The following is an 18,046-nucleotide window of genomic DNA, read 5'->3' on the forward strand; positions in this document are numbered from 1 at the left end:
ACCGTATCGGCAATCTCTTGCACGACGGTTGATTACATTCACCTCTGTGATGGGCTCAGAACGGACTATTTTTATGAAAGCGTCTTATTTATGTCACGATCATTCAAAGCATTCATCATGGAGGTTACACTAGTCTATACTATACAATCTCTTGTACGACGGTTACATTACATTCACTGAATTAAAGAAAACATTCTAATACCATAATATCTTATATTTTCCCGTATACAACTAGCAAAATAAGGTACAACAGAACTGACCGTCTCCTCTCTGAAAATACACGTTTTCCGCTGAAGCAATGCCTAACGTCACTCAATAACAATTATGTTCATTTGTTAACATTTGTGAAGTGCGCGGAAGTATTCCATCTGCGTAAATGGGCAATTCAATAGTTCCAAAGAGTTGCATTAAAACTAAATATGTTTGCACAATGAAGCGTAAATTCAAAATTCCTATTTCATTATTTAACGCCTCTGATCCTAAAAATCTAATTCAAATATACTTTGAATGCGTTTGTTCGGTTTTACCCAGATTCTGTGCAAAATGGCATGCTGAGCCTTTCGCAGAGTTGTATGTGAGAGCAAGCAACGACAACTCTGAGTGGAGATTGCCGTATCGGAGCAGATTGATTCTTGTTTCAAGTAGCCTAACGTAGAGGAACGCACACATTTGGAAAACTTTATTGTGGCGTTCGTTTCGAATCGAGACCCAATGGTTGAATAATGTGAGATACCAAATCGGGCCGTATTTTAAAGCGTATCTGAGTGGAAGATCAGAACGCGTAAGATCGTGGCACCCGGTATAATCAAACCATGCAAAATTTGCAATCGAGCGTACAGCAGCGTATGTAAACTTACTTTCACGCACCAAATCATAGCATAGCATGAAATTTTGTAAAACAAATACCACGTGTCGGATCGCTCAACATTGGGAACGTAGCAAACGTACCATACGACTTTAAACCTTACCAGTACTCGGGTGAGCACTTTGGGTCATCATGGGCGTCTTGTTTCGGTTTGGACAAGTGTTCGCTTTTAGTTCATAGGATATAACAATACTTACACGGACATTCAGTTTTATGTGTGTTTTTTAGGTAATTAAGTATGTTTTTTGTAATGTGCAATTCATAAATTTATGTCATACTACAAGTGTGTATTAGCACGAAATTTTCATTTCACACATCAATATAATGTCAGTAACAAGTGCATATATGTGTATTCCTGTAGAGTACTAAAATGCTCTTACACTTGAAAGTTGACCATTGCATCTGCTCTGAAAAGTATGTAAATGCATGTTGGAAGAGGCGTAAAAAACTCAACGTTCGTTATGTAAAATTGTTAAGCTTACAACTAGTCATGAGAGGAATAGCAAACCATTGTCTGGTACCTCTGCTGTGGCTGCAAGAGCAACTGGAAGTATTGCGCTTGAACTTCGGGCCAAGTAAATAGTTGTTTTGCAAAATTAGTGTTCTTTATTTCAGTTAATTTACCACGTTGTTATGAATTTTATGTCTGAAAATAAATGTTTGCTGTCTTTTTTAATTTACAATTCTTATAAGACGAACCACGTTCAGAATCACTTTTCATGTTATGTTAAAACTGTTGTTATCATCATTCAAATAGTGTCAGTTCTTCCTATGGAGTCACCCAATATTATTTTGCACCTGTTAGTTCTATAAATGTTTTGTCATTTAATCTTCAGCCGTTTACTGATAGATGTGTTTTTTTAATATGTTAAATTTCTATTTAAATTTCTTCCTGCAGTTGGAATTATTAATTTTGGATACCCGTCAATAAAGTTTTTGGCTACAAAATAGTTTGAACGGAAAATTGTTACAAAAGGTTTAATTTCATTCATGATTTCAGCTCATCCCTATAACGGTTTTGTTTATTTCATGTTACTGGTCATGAAAGCAAAAGCTAAGAGCAAATTCTTTCATTACACAGCATTGTATATGAAGAACAGTGAGAGTAAGTGGCTATACCGTGTTTAAACTATTGTGCATGCATAGCTTATGACAGAATTCTTTGGCGATAACTCAAGATCAATTGTTTTGGACATAAACTTTATATCTTCATATTTTATATTGTTTCACCAGTTAATTCGTTAAATTTGTGTTCAGAATCATCCAAGTTGATCAAATTGTATATGTTGTTAATGTCAAAAGATGTTTTGAAGACAGTAAGGTATGCTTATAAACTTTATAACAAGTAAAAGCTCGTTTGTCTTTATAACAGATGAGTAAAACGGGCATTGTGCTAATCTCTCCAAACAAACTGATGAATTCTTGTCAACGAATTATAACATTAAACAGTGCTTATAAAACACCAATGTATATATGCTACATGATTACAACGGTTCGTTCATTATATAAATGTAGTGTATTCAATCTGATAACCGATTGTTAACTAACCGTTCGGTTCATTCATTAAATGAATAATCGTTATCGTTGTGTTATGGTTTGACTCATAAGCTTACATCCCGACGCTGTTGGATGTTCATTCCTATTGGTTAATTCCTATTGTTTACGTAGAACGAATTCCGCAATCCCCTGTGTTGATATTGTGGGTGTTGCACTTTTAAATAGCACTCCTGAACCCTGCGAGTACTCTAGATATGAAACAGACCACGTCCATGCAAGCCAAGACGCTCGCAGTAGTATATAACGTACATCGGTATATGTAATTGTAAATACGGTAGGAATTCATTCACGTCTACGCTAGGTATCTCAAATACGCGCAATATCTGCCTCTCGGTAAATACTGACTGCATATTGGTTCATGATGTACAGACAATTTATTTCGTTATATTTGATGTGTTTGCTACTGGGAATTAACTTGAGATGCTCTGAAGGTTGGTAGAATTAATGCCGTGAAATTGCATGATTTGCAAGTTGTTCAATACTAGATTTTCTGAGTTAACAGTATGCGCCTAGTAAAAGATCATTCTTATAAGTTTGTTATATATTCGTTGAATCCTAATTAACAATGTTTAATAAATTGTTATTTGTAAATTGTGAATCGGTATATATATTTTATGCGGTGTTATATTGCAGTGCTTGTTTGTAGTAAATTTGATTGATGACAATTAAATAATACAAGTCGATGTTTTTATGTATGTAGAAAAGTTTGTGTAAATCATACACTCATATCGTTTTAAATTTCGTTCAACTTATTTAATACACGGTATGCACAATCTTGTGGAAAAAGCAAAATAACTGCTTTTTAGAATGCTAGTATTTAAAGAATGTTAATCTTAGGACATTAATTCCATTACAAAATCTACTCACTACAACCCTATTATAAAACCGACCCGATAATTTTCAAATCGCAAAGCACACTCATCTGGTAACAGCCATGTGTTTTTTGTTATTTTTATATTGTTAACAATCATCTGAAAGAAAATGTCTTCGAAGGCTGCCCGGATATTTCATTTTACTGTCCTGAGTATAGTATTTGATTGTATATAACATTTACAGGAACGTTGTACTTGTCATTAAATGCATAGACGTGTATTTCATATGTTTATACCATAAATAAGTTATTGTGTTTGACAGCAGAAAGCAAAAACAAAGATAAGGTATGCATTCAGTCAGCAACTCAAGTTCCTTCCTTTATTTCTGGATATATCGTTTACATTATTAGTGCAGATCTGAAAATGACATATAAACTGTGCTTACAAAAATACACATATTAGCAAACCAGTGAGCACAATTTACAAGAATTGCCTTGTTTATAACAAGTGTATTCAGCAAATAACATATTTTAGTATTAAACAAATAGCTTCGAATAATGATATCAAAAAGGTGTCACAATTCATTTTCTATTGTAAGATACGTACAATTAGTGCTCCTTAGAATATTGGCGTTATGTTGATATTCGTTTGTATGTGGATTGCACGAAACAACGGATGTGGATGACATATCCTGCATCTTTACGTCAAAATGTCTGATTGTCTATAAGCCGGTGAGAGCATTCTACACTATAAATTGCAGAAAAACATTAAATTCTCAGTGCTTTTTGTTTCCTGTTAGGATGAAAATGCCCTTTGATTACCGATTTGTTCATTCAAACGACTTAGTAAATCTTTAATTAGTGTTTCCAATGTTTCATACCAAACAATTCGTTTAACATATAGAACTTAGAATTTGACAAAAAAAATGAAGACTATGTGAATGTGAAATCAAGCAATAAACAAGATACCTGTGTACAATTGTATTGTAATGTTAATTATATGTGAAATAAGACAGTAGTTTCATTCTAAAATGAAGCAACAATGACTCGTTTCTTTGTTCAGTTTGTTTTTAAACCCAAAAAGAACAATCACAGTGTGTTTCATGTTGCCCACGATCTTCTGACCGAAACTGAAACTGAAATCTAAACAAATTACATTTGTGTTATTGCAATAGGATAACAATACAATGGCATCCGCCTCTTGAGAGATTGCCAGTCAATTCGATGACAATGACATGGCTATGCAAATTATCTGGACGCAATCTCGCTCGAGGGAGACTTCTGGGAATGGAATGAACGCTGTATTCCGTTGAGCACTGCTAAACTAATTGACTAGTTGATAAAGTAATTGATGTTGTTATACTTAAAAGGTGCAAAACGCGGGTAGCTCTTGGTTGCGTACTAGAAACGACTAAATGATAAAACAAACCTAGTTATATAGTATGCGAGTTGTGATAAAACGCAAATGTGTTGATGTATACAATACGATTTTGGATAATGTTAATATCAATTCAGTGGTTACGATACATTAAAAATTATACTACAAAGTGATTTATTTCGGCAGCTTCTCTTGCTAAATATGCTGTGATTTTACTCGGTTTTATACATAAAACTTTGCCTGTGACTTAACTCGGTATGACAGAAACATTATGACCAAACATTTGTTTTGTGGGCTTTTCTTAATTTATTCGCTCATATATCAGTCAGTTCTTTGGCGCCCTCAATCGTGTTATTTTAACATTCATGTAGGTATATGTATATACTTTTATATAATTTATTAATTCAATTAAATAGTATGTCCATGCAGTCGCTAGTTCACAAGAAAAGCGATATTGGTATTATCACCTCGTAATTATCTGTCATTAGCATGAATGACCGTATCTCAGATGGTGTAAAGGGATTGCATGATGCCAAAATTTTTAGTAAATATATGTGTCAATCAAAACAATTCACTTTAGTAAATGATATTGACGGTTCTTTTGTTCTTAGTCGACTGTCTATAGATGTTATGTTATGTTTGCCTTATTTAAATAACATACTGTGATTTCGAAAAATTGCTTAGTAAATAGCACTCTGATTTTCAGGGAAATTCTCGTGTTTTAAGCAATATCGGCCAAAAAAAGACACATGTGGCGGACTGATCAGCAGAGACGCTATTACCAGCCCGCAGGAATGCTGCACCGAAAAGGATCGAGGATTCTCTATGACAACCGCCGTAAGGATCACGTTATTGTTTTATTGTCTAATTTTAAATTATTGTATTAATTGCATAATATACAGTATGTATATTTAAAAAGTTTATAAATGCATATTCTTATTTTACCATATTATCTCTTTCTCTTCCCTCCCTCTCTTAGTTCCTCACAACCCGATGTATTTACATGTTTATAAATAATTGAATTAAATAATTAAAACTCCATCATATATCTATATCTGTAACATATGCAACCATACGCTATTTTACGGAAATATATCAACAAATTTCTGGTATCCGTTGTTCTTTGTATGCACGAAAGACTTATGAACATTATCTGTTTTACATTTTCTTTGACCAGAGTGCACTGCACACTTTTGTAAAGAATGTTGTGACATTATTGGGGTAAACCTATCCAGATTCGTAAGTTAAGGTAAACGGTGGCAGTGACGCGTACAATCACTGCCTAAAATTGATTCTGACTCCTAAAAAACAAATATCACCTTGTACCATACGTTTTCTTTAGTGTATATATTTCTAAAATATCAAAATTGGAATATATTGGAAACATATCCAACCTTACACGAACGACACGTGTCTATAAAACGTTAAACAATGAGAAAATATTTCAAAACATTTATGTTAATACTTTTTGTCGTTTCTAAACAGATTTAAATGGGGCCGTTTTTACTTTGAGTTTCATAGTTCACTTGTGATTTTGCCTGTGTATCGACAAATAATATGTATTTAATTAAACGTAAATTCTCACCCAATCAAATTATTTATCATTCAATTTATAAAAAGAAAAACACTGACGTCTGTTATGTGAAAATAACACTAAAGTGGTGTCGCTTGCGTTGAACAATAATGCTTACGTCGACCACGGATATGTCGCATTGAGATACAGAAATCATATGCAACCAGTATTCGTATCTTAGGAAAGTCAATCCGTCAGCAACAAATCGCATTAGCCTTACTTTACAATATGACCCGCGTTTTGGAGACACTGAACATAATACAAGTGCGCTAAGCGTCGTCTAAAATTAGCCTGTGCAGTCGGCACAGGCTTATCAGCGACGACACTTCCGCTTTAATGGACATTTTCGTTTATTGGAAGTCTCTTCTTAGCGAAAATAAAGTTTAGGCGGAAAGTTTCGTCACGCATTAGACTGTGTGGACTACACAGGCTTATCTGGGACGACACTTTTCGCACATGCAGAAAGCCCAGTTTTCCCAGAACAAGGTTCATGTTTATTGCATTTATGATATAATACAGACAAAGCTTGGAAAGAACCAGTACTCGTGCACTTCCTGTAAGGACTTTCTGAGACCGACAGACAGGCCTGACTCGACGACTGCGAAACCGAAAGGTAACCACCAATGGATAGCACGTTACATTGGTACCAAGAGAAAACATTATGTTATTTAAAATAGTGATGACGGTAATAATAATATAATAATTATCAACTAAAAACTCAAAAACTGTTTATACAGATGTACACAATAGTTATTCGTCTCTAAGTAAATATAGATAGTTGTGTAGATCTATAATGTTGTAAATATTTTGGTTAAGTGGTGAATATAATAAAACTGGTAGGGAAGTTTACTTATTTCGACAACAACATTGAAGAATCATGTTGCTAATGCTTTTAACAGGCAATTTAGAGTTACAATATATTTGAAGACATAAACCGGTATTTTTCTTTAACAACCGGTCTCTGTTAAATAAGATAACGTGTATTATACACACACCATGTTTTCACACGCACTACGTAAAACTCATATATTAAACCATTACCCATAGTTTACATCAACACATTTATCAAACTGCGTTCAGTCGCACATACATATCCTTTTGCATACCTACTGTATGAGTCTGGCATAACGTTTAAATTAGATACAGTATTTTGTACTGTACTGCAGCAGTTGCGAAAACTTATTTTTTTTGAATTGTACCAATGCAGTTGACATTTAATTTGGAACTTTGCCCATCTGTGATAGCGTAATATTCAGTGTCGGTTTCGTACAGATTAGGAAATTGCTATATTTAGTTTCAGCAATAGTTTAATATAGCTTATAGTTAAGTACTTCACGCGAGCAATTTATTTGTCATACAAATACGTCATACAAATTTGTCATACACATTTTTCATACAATACAACATACATGTATGTTGTCATAAAATATAGAGACCATAAACTGTAATGTTTGTTGTTTTGATATTATTATTATCATTATCATCATCATTATTATTATTGTTGTTGTTGTTGTAGAAAACTTTGTATGTTATCGAAAGTTTCGTACAAAGAACGGCGAATGTGGCGGCCCGATCAAAAAAGCAAAGTTCAGCACACCGGAAGCATGCTGCAGAGGGACCGGACAGGGGTTCTCTGTGCAGGGTCTGGTATGCTTAGTGAAACACGTAGGTTGTAGCGCTTGTAGAGCGTTCCTGCATGGCGATTTTAATACGTTTTGCATGTTTAGTTTTAATAATATTTATATTAAGCGTTCTACATACACGTACGTGATAATCGGACTTCCATGCTGTGTAGCTTTTTGAAAGTTCCGCGCATCGATTATTTTTATAACTGCCATGTCACATATTGCGTTATATTATGGCGGATCCGTTGTCAATTGGAAATGCACTTCACTGTCCAGGGGGCACAAACATTCGATTCCCGCTATAACTAAGTGGTAACGCACTACACAATCCAGAGAACAAAAAATCGAGTTCCGCTATAACAAAGTGGTAACGCATTACACAATCCGAGAACCCCAATTCGAGTTCCGATATAACTAAGGGGTAACGCACTACACAATCCAGAGAACCCAAATTCGAATTCCGATATAACAAAGTGGTAACGCATAACTCAATCCGAGAACCCTAATTCGAGTTCCGCTATAACAAAGTGGTATCCGAGAACCCCAATTCGAGTTCCGCTATAACAACGTGGTAACGCATTACACAATTCGAGAACCCCAATTCGAGTTCCGCTATAACAAAGTGGTAACGCACTACACAATTCGAGAACCCCAATTCGAGTTCCGCTATAGCAAAGTGGTAACGCACTACACAATTCGAGAACCCCAATTCGAGTTCCGCTATAACAAAGTGGTAACGCATTACACAATTCGAGAACCCCAATTCGAGTTCCGATATAACAAAGTGGTAACGCATTACACAATCCAGAGAACCCAAATTCGAGTTTCGCTATGACGAAGTTGTAACGCACTTCACTTTCCAGGGTCACCAAGGTTCGAGCCGTGCTGTACACAAGTGGAAACGCACTTCATAGTCCAGGGGACCGAGGTTCGATTCCCGCTATATCCAGGTGGTTACGCACTTCACTTTATATGGCACCAAGAATCGATTCCCGCTGTACCCAAGTGGAAACGCACGTTACAGTTCAGGGGACCCAGGTTCGATTCCCGCTGTTTCCACGTGGTTACGCACTTCACTTTATATGGCACCAAGGTTCTAGTCCCGCTGTACCCAAGTGGAAACGCACGTTACAGTTCAGGGGACCCAGGTTCGATTCCCGCTATATCCACGTGGTTACGCACTTCACTTTCCAGGGCGTCAATGATCTAGTCCCGCTGTACCCAAGTGTTACCACACTTCACATTCCAGGGGACCCAGGTTCGATTCCCCATTGTCCAAGTGGTAACGCACTTCACTGTGCAGGGCACCAAGGTTCTAGTCCCGCTGTACCCAAGTGGTAACGCTCTTCAAACCCAGGGAACCCAGGTCCGAGTCTCACTATATGCATATGATAACGAACTTCACAATCCAGGGAACCAAGGTTCGAATCTTGTTTTTCCCAAATTGTAATACACTACAGAATCAAGGGAACGCAGGTTCGATCCAGGCTGTACCAAAAATTATGCTACCTCGCATGAATCACCCGGCACTTTGAAAAAAATACTCCACTCACGCGCGCGCACATCGAAATATCGTTAATAAACCCCGAATACTGATGAATATATATAATCAGATTTGTAGTGTAGCTAGCGTAGTGTGAATTTTAATTTTATTACTTTACAATTTACATAATAGTATCTCTATATAAAAGATACATTATATAAATGACAAATATGTATTGATTTTAAAATATAAGATAACGACGTTCCTTTATAAATGTACATGTGGTAAATGATTGACATGTCAACCCCGCAATGTTTAACTGCACAATGTTTAGACTAGTGCATGCTACAAGGACAATTTACCTTATATAACGGTAATTCTTTATAAAATGTGAACTGAAAGCAACTGAAATAATAATGTGACAACATTCTTTGAACATGTCATTAATGTTAGATATCTGCAACCCCGCAATGTTAAAGTGCGTACTGCTGAGTGGAGCATGTTGTTTCTTCTTACTTATCCTGTTTGTTTTTTAACGTTGGCTTACGCGCATGTTCGAACTTGTATTAAATGCTGTAACAATATTTTTCCATTTTGAAGTATGAGTTTAAGCTGCAGTGAGGCAAACTACATCGCTTGATAATTTCCCACATTTTCTTCTATGACTCGGAGGTGTTCGGTATTCACGGGTTTTCAGTATTTTCTTGAAATACAACGCTTGATATGGCGGCAGTGTTGATAGCAACCCAATCTCTCTGTGCATGCGGTCGTTACATTCGTGTTCTGCAAAATAAAATTATTGCACAATTGTTAAATGTGTTCTGTTTAAGTTTTATCGCCATCTTTTTTCAATAAGACGAAAGTATTCTTGAAAGCATGAATCGATTTATTTGCCTGATTCTATTACTAACGTTTCATAAAAACAGTTTTTTATGGTGATTATTTAATATTAAAAGTTGTTATCTACAACATTAATAACGACCATTATGTTAATAATAGTACCATCATTACGAAATCTATTGAAATTCTCACATATTCAAAATGATTATGCTACACGGTGTCTAAAGAATACTTAAAATCTGAGCAATGCTATTAGAAAATGGGGCTTCATGAATGTGCGTCAAGTGTCGTCCCAGATTAGCGTGTGCAGTCCGCACAGGCAACAAAAGGACGACACTTTCCCTCTTAACTGGATATTCGCTAATAAGAAACTTCCTTTAAACAAAACATACCATAAAAAGCGGAGAGTGTCGTCACTAATTAGCATGGGTTAATCTGGGACGACACTTAACGCACGTGCATTAACAACCGTTTCCCTGAGTGCGTTGTAAATATCAATTCTCCGCGACTCTTACAGGACAAGGTCGGAGATAACCGGTACACGTGCATATCGTGTATTGACTGGAAAAATGGCGCCAACCTCACCACTCCTGCTCCGGCCACCACGCCAGGTAGTATATGTTGTCATGGATTCTGCTCACGAGCACCTGTTCACGGGCATTGCTTTAAGTTTGAACGAAGACGCTTAAGCTTTAATTGTTAAAACATTGTTCATATCGATTTTGGTCAAAGAAAGCATTACATTATTAATGCAAGACACGTGTTCTCCGAAACAATACACTTAATGGTAACCGAATCGTGATCGACACCGATTTTAAAAACATTACATATGTGCATTTGAAACATATAAGACATTCATCGAGCCAGATCATTATACCATAATAATTAATAAATATATAGTTTCTTTTGTTAAGATGATGTTTATATTTAATTTCTCTAATTAAGTATAGATAAAATCTGGTTACCGGTATAAGAGTATTTCAAAAAATTTTAAACATAAAAATAAGCTTCATGTACTTAACGGCGCAGAGCCCCCGGCAGAGTGGTCCCACTGGAGCCCATGTGACGTCACTTGCGGCACGGGAACCAGAACCAGACACCGGATGTGCAAAAACTGTGACGTCAATCACCATAGCAACCGTGAATTCAAGAGTTGCCTCGTGAATTTTTACTGCCCAGGTTCGTGGAAGTGATGCCTCAAATGCGCAGCGCTTGTTTATAAAGGATATGGGGTTATATAAAACGAAGGAAGACAAAATACTAGATCTAGAGCGACTAGACTAAAAGTATAAGACCCATTTTATATTTTCGCCGTTCAGTCCCATAAAAACTATGGCGTATCTTTCAACATTAAATTATTAATCTGCAATCATGTTACGCATATGTATACGATCAGGTTAACATCGAGCAATTTTGTTTGGCATTGTCCTTCTAAATTGTTTATTAAGCAGCTTTTTCTCATTCGTGTTTTTTCAAAAAATCTTGCTAACGCCTTAGTGGTTTGGCCCCTCGGCATTACAACTCATAATCACCGTTTAAAGAACGATAGACCAATAAACCGATATACATGTTCATCGTATTTATGTTACTATTGAATCATTTTGTCCGATGTTTTCTCTGCAGAAGCGGGCGGCTGGGGTAGCTGGTTTCCCTGGGAGCGGTGCAGCCAGGAGTGCGATGGCGGCTTCAGACGGAGGGAGAGGCGCTGTGACAACCCGCCTCCACGTCACGGTGGGGAGACGTGCCCAGGGAAGGAGGAGGAGGATGAGCAGTGTAACACGCATGAGTGCGACGGTAGGCAGGAGTGGTCAGCGGTACATATACGGATCTACTTAGGATTATTATGTTTACAGTAACCAGTAAAAACATAAATGTTCCCATGAGTTGTATTGAGACCATTCTTGATGTTTCGTAAGTTCTAATGAATATATAACAAGTGTTTTGTAATAGATCGATTGCCAGTTCGGTCATCGATATTCAAACACAATGTACTTATGTACATGTATTTTCAAGTAAGAATGCGTTTATACTCGATCGATATACCATACATATATATTGCTTCATTTATTTTAGTGTGAATTGTTTTTAATTTGATTATTTATATCTATAGACGTTTGTGTAATCTTGTTACTCCATTTCCTCACAGTTCAAGGGGGCTGGAGCGAGTGGACGCGCTTTGGGGCGTGCAGTCATACGTGTGGGCGTGGCGAAATGCTTCGCTTACGTGGTTGCACTAGCCCAGCCCCACGCGGAAAAGGGAGTCATTGTGTTGGTCTTCGCGTGGAAGCGCGCCGCTGTGAGGAACGGAAGTGCCCGAGTAAGACAGAGTTCAGTTGCTTGTATGACTGCGCGAGGGATGCGTAAGGACATGCATGCGGTTGATTTTTGCTTTATATTTTCATGTAAAAGAATAATTTGCTTTCCTATGACCGCGCTTAAAAAGTCTAACGACTACATGTTTGGTTAAAGGATTTGTTAATAAATATTCAATTTATAGTCATGCATTTCTATGTTCGCAGTTCATGGCGGTTGGTCCGATTGGAGCGCGTGGTCCTCATGCCCAGTCACGTGCGGGGAGGGGCGCCGTTTCCGGTCACGTGAGTGCAATAGGCCAGTCCCAGATTTCCGAGGTCGGCCGTGCGAAGGATCGTCAGAGGAAACCGAACCTTGTCGACTTGACAACGATTGCCCAGGTGAACGAAACGCACTAAAAGGAGACATTAATTTCTTAGAGATTGGAAAACTTGGTCGTTAGATATTTAATTGGAAAGCTTATTGCCCAAGTGCACATTTTAAGCTGATAAGGATGAGTTTGTTTCAAAATAAACATTTATTTTATCCATATGCTTACTCATTAAAAATCGTATAATATTAAAAAATAAATATAATGATGTAATAAAGACGCTGCACAAATTGCTTTGCGAAATCGACGTATTGCTATTCCGTACATAAGAATTAAAAATTTAAAATGTTTATGGCCTATTTTATTCATCGTAAGACCTATATATGAACATATCAGTTTAATATGCACGTTTAAATATCGGCGTTTCTAGTTGACGGTGGTTGGTCGGACTGGTCGTACTACGGGCCCTGTCGAGCCGGCCCCTGCCAGGCCGGACATCGACTGCGCACGCGCGAGTGCGACAATCCCCGCCCTCGACACCCGGGCCGAGTGTGTGTGGGGAGAAGCCTTGAGAAGATAGCATGTATGAACGATGAGGGCTGTCCGGGTAAGTTTCACGTCGGCATACCGAATTATTAAAATCACGAAGATCCTCATTTGTGTTGAATGGTTGGAATCACTTGGGCATCCCGGGTGCTTTGCCCGTTCCCGGAAGCATGTCAGTTTGGTTAATGGTGGATACCATATAGGACAGGTGGGGTTACCTCCGGTAACTCCACCCCACCCCCTCACGTACTTCACCCCCCCCCTCACGTCACGAGACCATATCAAAGTTAAAAATCTTTCAGTAATAATGAAGTAGCTGGAAATTGCAGCTTTATTCAACATTTTATAAATTAACAGGGGTGAGATTTTTCTTTACTTCAGCTGATTTCCTCTCTTTAATTGTCAAACTTATTTTACAAATAGTTAATCACTTTGCTGGATTTATATAGAAATGAAGAGTTAACCTGAACCTTGTAAGGGGTAGTGTTTTTTCCTCTCCCTGGTGGTTCTTAAATAGTATCTCTGGTTAATTAGGCAGGAGTGCTGGGACACACTCAGGGTCGGCACTTCATGAAGCCTCAAGCGCGGAAGGATATCATTAACTTGTAAATTCTTACACACACACGCATGTAATTTGTTTTTTTCCTGGGGTTATTCTTTTTGTTGGTTTGGTATTATTCGATAATATTAGCGTTTTACCTTTTTTGGTAATCTTTGCAGTCTTTATCTTATAACTTGACTTACATTTGTTATTAGAATTACGTTACTGATGCTCCTTGTTTTATAGATATTGCTATGGTTAGATTCTGCTTAAAATATAACACTCGTTAACTTTGTAATTGATAAATATTCTTTAAAATATCTGATCGGAATCTATCGTAAAAACAACAGTTTTTTTCCAAACTGAAATGTAAAATAATAGGTTGAATTTCACATCCATTCTTCTTCTTATCAATAAACGGGCATACTGTTACACTCTTGTTCACATGTATAACATTTCAATGACCGCATCACTTTCCTTGCGCAGTTGATGGCGGCTGGTGCGACTATGGCCTCTGGACCGAATGTAGCGCCACCTGTAAGGGCACCACTTCTGTGCAGCACCGGACGCGGGCCTGCTACTGTCCCCCGCCGCAGAACGGGGGTAAATTTTGCGCAGGTGGGCCACGATCCGTTGTCATTGTTTTTCTGATTTTTGCTTATTTTTTATACGTTTTATATCCACATTGAATATATCCATATTGAATAAGTGTCCTTCAATGGCATCCTATATATAAGGTTATAAAAAGGTCTTTAACAATTGCTAATCGTTAATTATTGAAATGAACCAGATTTCAGTAAGCCAGCCTTCAAATTAAATCTGAACAAGTTTGATGATAGTGCATAAATGTTTTGAAATAACTGCTTTACGAGCGCTATTATAAATACACGATCTTTTGTATCTGTTTGCGGAAAGCCTAAAATAGCTTTCTCAATAATTAGAGATCGCTCGACTGACGATATGACGAAAATTAATGTCTGACGAATAATAATGGTTTCACAGTATACTAAAGCATTATTTTTACAACTCGAGTTTAAATAATTTTTCTTGGTTTAAGCAATGAACAAAAAATAAACTAAAACGAAACAAATCGTGTCATCAATATACAATTGTTTTGATGAGTAAAAAAGAAAAAAAAATAGCGATTTGTTTAAAAAAAAACACTTTGAAAAAGCCTATTAAGGCGCAAAACATCATGAAAAAATTGAACAAAATCAGTATAAAACGTGCAGTTTTTAAGTAAATGTACTTCATATTTGTTATGTTTGCAGGTGACTTCTTAGAGACAATCCAATGTGAAGGTCACATGGACTGTGGGGAGACGCCAGATGTCGTCGTCGGCAGCTGAACTGACGTCACTGTGTGAACTTTCGTGAATTGTATTTAAGGCATATATGAAATACGATTTTCCAACAATGTTTAACGGATGGGAAGTGAGAAGTATCTGAAATGACTATGCCAATTGTGCTGCTGTTGTAGTTGTTGTTGTTTTTATTTAATATTTTAACACCATGAAAATTTTCACTTTTGCAAGGTAGAAAAAGATTCGAATTATCGTGGTGATAAGTTGGTAAAAGTGTGCTTTGAACGAGTATTAATTAATTATTTCATGCATGGAATTGTAAATTTAAATTGAGTCTGCAATACTTACACAATAATTGGTTAATTATGTTGCATGTAGCCTATGTTTAATACTGTACATTGCTCTATTTTCCAATGAAAACGATAACAAGGGATCCATTTGCAAACAAAACACTTAATGGAGAGTCTATTCAGGTATGCAATATGTAATTATTATAAAATAAAAGATGCGTGTGACATGTTTTCAATGTGTACATAAATGTTTCTGTTTGAGAATGTGTTGCTCATTAACGCTGTTAATGTGTATACAATATACATGGTTTGTATATTTACAGTTGATATAATTGTCAATAAAGAAATGTTGTATATATCAAAAATTCTGGCGATTGAAACAACTTGCTTTCAGTTAGAACTCCCATCGCCCACCGAGCCCAGCCCACGTTTGAATACATGACATCGATTCTGAGATCTGGAATAGCTGGATCCCGTACATGAAAACTATTGTCTTAAAATGCTTCCATGTCACAGATAGTAATGCAATAACTTACTTTTAGTTCTGAAATTTTAATGGATTAGTATTACCTGTCTGTTTTTTTATAAATATTATGTCACCGATGAGTGGGATATTTTCCTACATTTCTCAGCTTAAATCGTAATTCGTGTACGTAAAGTATCGTCCCAGATTAGCCTCTGCAATCCTTCACAGGCTAATCAGGGATGACACTTTTCGCCTTACCTGGATTATCGCTTAGGAGACTTCATTTATACGAAAAAATACCATAAGGCGGAAAGTGTCGTACCTGATCAGCCGTTTCCGACTACACAGGCTAATATGGGACGACACTGAACGCACATGCTTACAGACCCGTTTTCACAGAGCGCGGCTAAATTAAATTCGGAAATCAAGTACATGTTCTATAAATTGTTCTAATGTGAAGACATCATCCCATAAAGGCATTTAACATGCTGTTTAAATTAATTCTGATTGTATAATTTACACAAGAGACCTACCGACAAACTTGCGGAGGATGCATGTATTTATGTAATGTGTATTCTTATGCATAAAGGAGCCCATACACCAAACACGTTCTTAGACACTTAGACCACGTTATGAAGAAAATGCAGAACGGGATGTGAACTTGCTATAACGTGTAGTTTTGATAAGAAAAAAATTCTACAATATGATTGAATGACGTTCATACACAGTTCGCGCAACGTGCAGCTCGTTCCTATACCGTCCTATCCCGTTGCCAGACCGTCTTTATCCTGTTCAAATCGGGTCAATTTTCCGATTGTCCCCGTTGGTATACCGTTTCCAGTCAAACCGAGCCCATCCTCAGCCAGTTCGATCACTTTCGAACGCAGTTCTTCTTTATTCGTTGTGCAGTGGTAACTCGTTCAAAGGCAGTTCGCACTCCGTCCTACTACGTTCTTAGCACGCTTATGACGTAGTTGCAGCAACGTTCTGCACGGGGATCATAAAACCGACTACGTTCCTGCCAGTTCTCATTTATGTTCCACGCTTTGAGCCGACCAGACGTACATGTGTAATGTCCAAGAAATATTCCCGCATTATATTGCTGCTCTGCTATTAGCATAAATAGCACGAAGCCAACATTTAAAAAATTAACAGCTGCAAGATTTTCCCTGTTTCAACTTTATATCACAAATGATGAATTTTGAGAAACCGAGCTCTATTTATATGCACATTGTCTGAACGTATTGTATTTACGGTTTGAACGTTGTAACAACTGCATTGAACGAGTACAACGTACTTGAAACCTACTGCGAATTCCTTAAAACGAGTACAACGTACTAAGAACTTACTGAGAACTTATAGAACGTGTTGCAAACGTTGTAAGAACTTATCTTTTAGTTTCCATTTATTTACACGAAACAAGATTGTACTTGAGACGTAGTGCGGACGGGATCGGTCTGTCTGAGAACGGATTGGACGGACTAGAAACGAACTCGATCGGTGTGGAATCGTACAGGTAATTCCGGTCCGATCGCACTACGTTCTGGCACTTTCCTAACCCGACCTTAGTACAATCTATCCGTTCTTAGTACGTCCATTCCGTTTCCAGTACGTTGTTACTACTACTTTTTTTTCCGAACGTACATCGAACGGAGTCGGTGTATCGGGGGTATAAGGCAATAAAAATAGCTATCCATCAGAGAAAACGACGTGTAGTACACAGTATGATTGACGAGCGAAAATGGCTTCTTTCCGTGAAAAGGGATTCGGTGTTCTTAACGGGCCTCGTATATGATATAAATTTTAATCCATGCGAAAGACAAACAATTCGTACAGGAAATGAGGTCCGATAACTTTGAAAATTGGCCGGACCTCTCCAGATTTTACCGGACCCTGTCCTTCTCTAATAAAACAATAGAAAATACCCTTTATACGTTTATCAGTATGACGTTCACAATGTCTAACCATTCAAAATTCAATAAAATAACAACGAAATCTGTCAGTTAAAATTGAAAAAAAGCTTTGTTATTTTTTTAACAATACAACTAATTGTAAGCTGTAATATAAAACACTAGTGCTCTAACTTTTCTCACAAGATACAATTATGAATTGACAATTGAAAATCACATCAACACAATTTATACT

General features: G+C 37.0%; 1 protein-coding gene across 3 annotated transcripts; it reads left to right on the forward strand.

Moving 5' to 3' along the window:
• The first annotated feature begins 2,551 nt into the window (after nt 1–2,551).
• On the forward strand, nt 2,552–15,699 carry LOC127876962 (hemicentin-1-like). 3 transcript variants are annotated; one of them, XM_052422519.1, is made up of 12 exons: nt 2,552–2,853; nt 5,318–5,448; nt 6,704–6,797; nt 7,701–7,849; nt 10,650–10,743; nt 11,162–11,311; nt 11,756–11,926; nt 12,279–12,449; nt 12,652–12,825; nt 13,186–13,362; nt 14,329–14,460; nt 15,114–15,699. In XM_052422519.1, the coding sequence occupies exons 1-12, from the start codon at nt 2,781–2,783 to the stop codon at nt 15,188–15,190; spliced, it is 1,593 nt and encodes a 530-aa protein (XP_052278479.1). In that variant the 5' UTR covers nt 2,552–2,780; the 3' UTR covers nt 15,191–15,699. The 3 variants fall into 3 exon arrangements, with proteins under 3 accessions (XP_052278479.1, XP_052278485.1, XP_052278493.1); XM_052422525.1 differs by having other exon boundaries at nt 2,557–2,853; nt 7,701–7,831; XM_052422533.1 differs by lacking the exons at nt 2,552–2,853; nt 5,318–5,448; nt 6,704–6,797; nt 7,701–7,849 and adding an exon at nt 8,975–9,230.
• The last annotated feature ends 2,347 nt before the right edge of the window (nt 15,700–18,046 follow it).

This window comes from Dreissena polymorpha, chromosome 1, assembly GCF_020536995.1.
Source record: "Dreissena polymorpha isolate Duluth1 chromosome 1, UMN_Dpol_1.0, whole genome shotgun sequence".
In the NCBI taxonomy this organism is placed as follows: domain Eukaryota; kingdom Metazoa; phylum Mollusca; class Bivalvia; order Myida; family Dreissenidae; genus Dreissena; species Dreissena polymorpha.

What these genes read in the sequence shown, in the direction of transcription:
- LOC127876962 (XM_052422519.1), top strand. Translation starts at nt 2,781, where the DNA reads ATGATGTACAGACAATTTATTTCGTTATATTTGATGTGTTTGCTACTG. An exon ending in GACGACTGCGAAACCGAAAG is followed by an intron (nt 6,798 to 7,700) that starts GTAACCACCAAT and finishes TTGTTGTTGTAG; the next exon opens with AAAACTTTGTATGTTATCGA. An exon ending in TGGTATGCTTAGTGAAACAC is followed by an intron (nt 7,850 to 10,649) that starts GTAGGTTGTAGC and finishes CGACTCTTACAG; the next exon opens with GACAAGGTCGGAGATAACCG.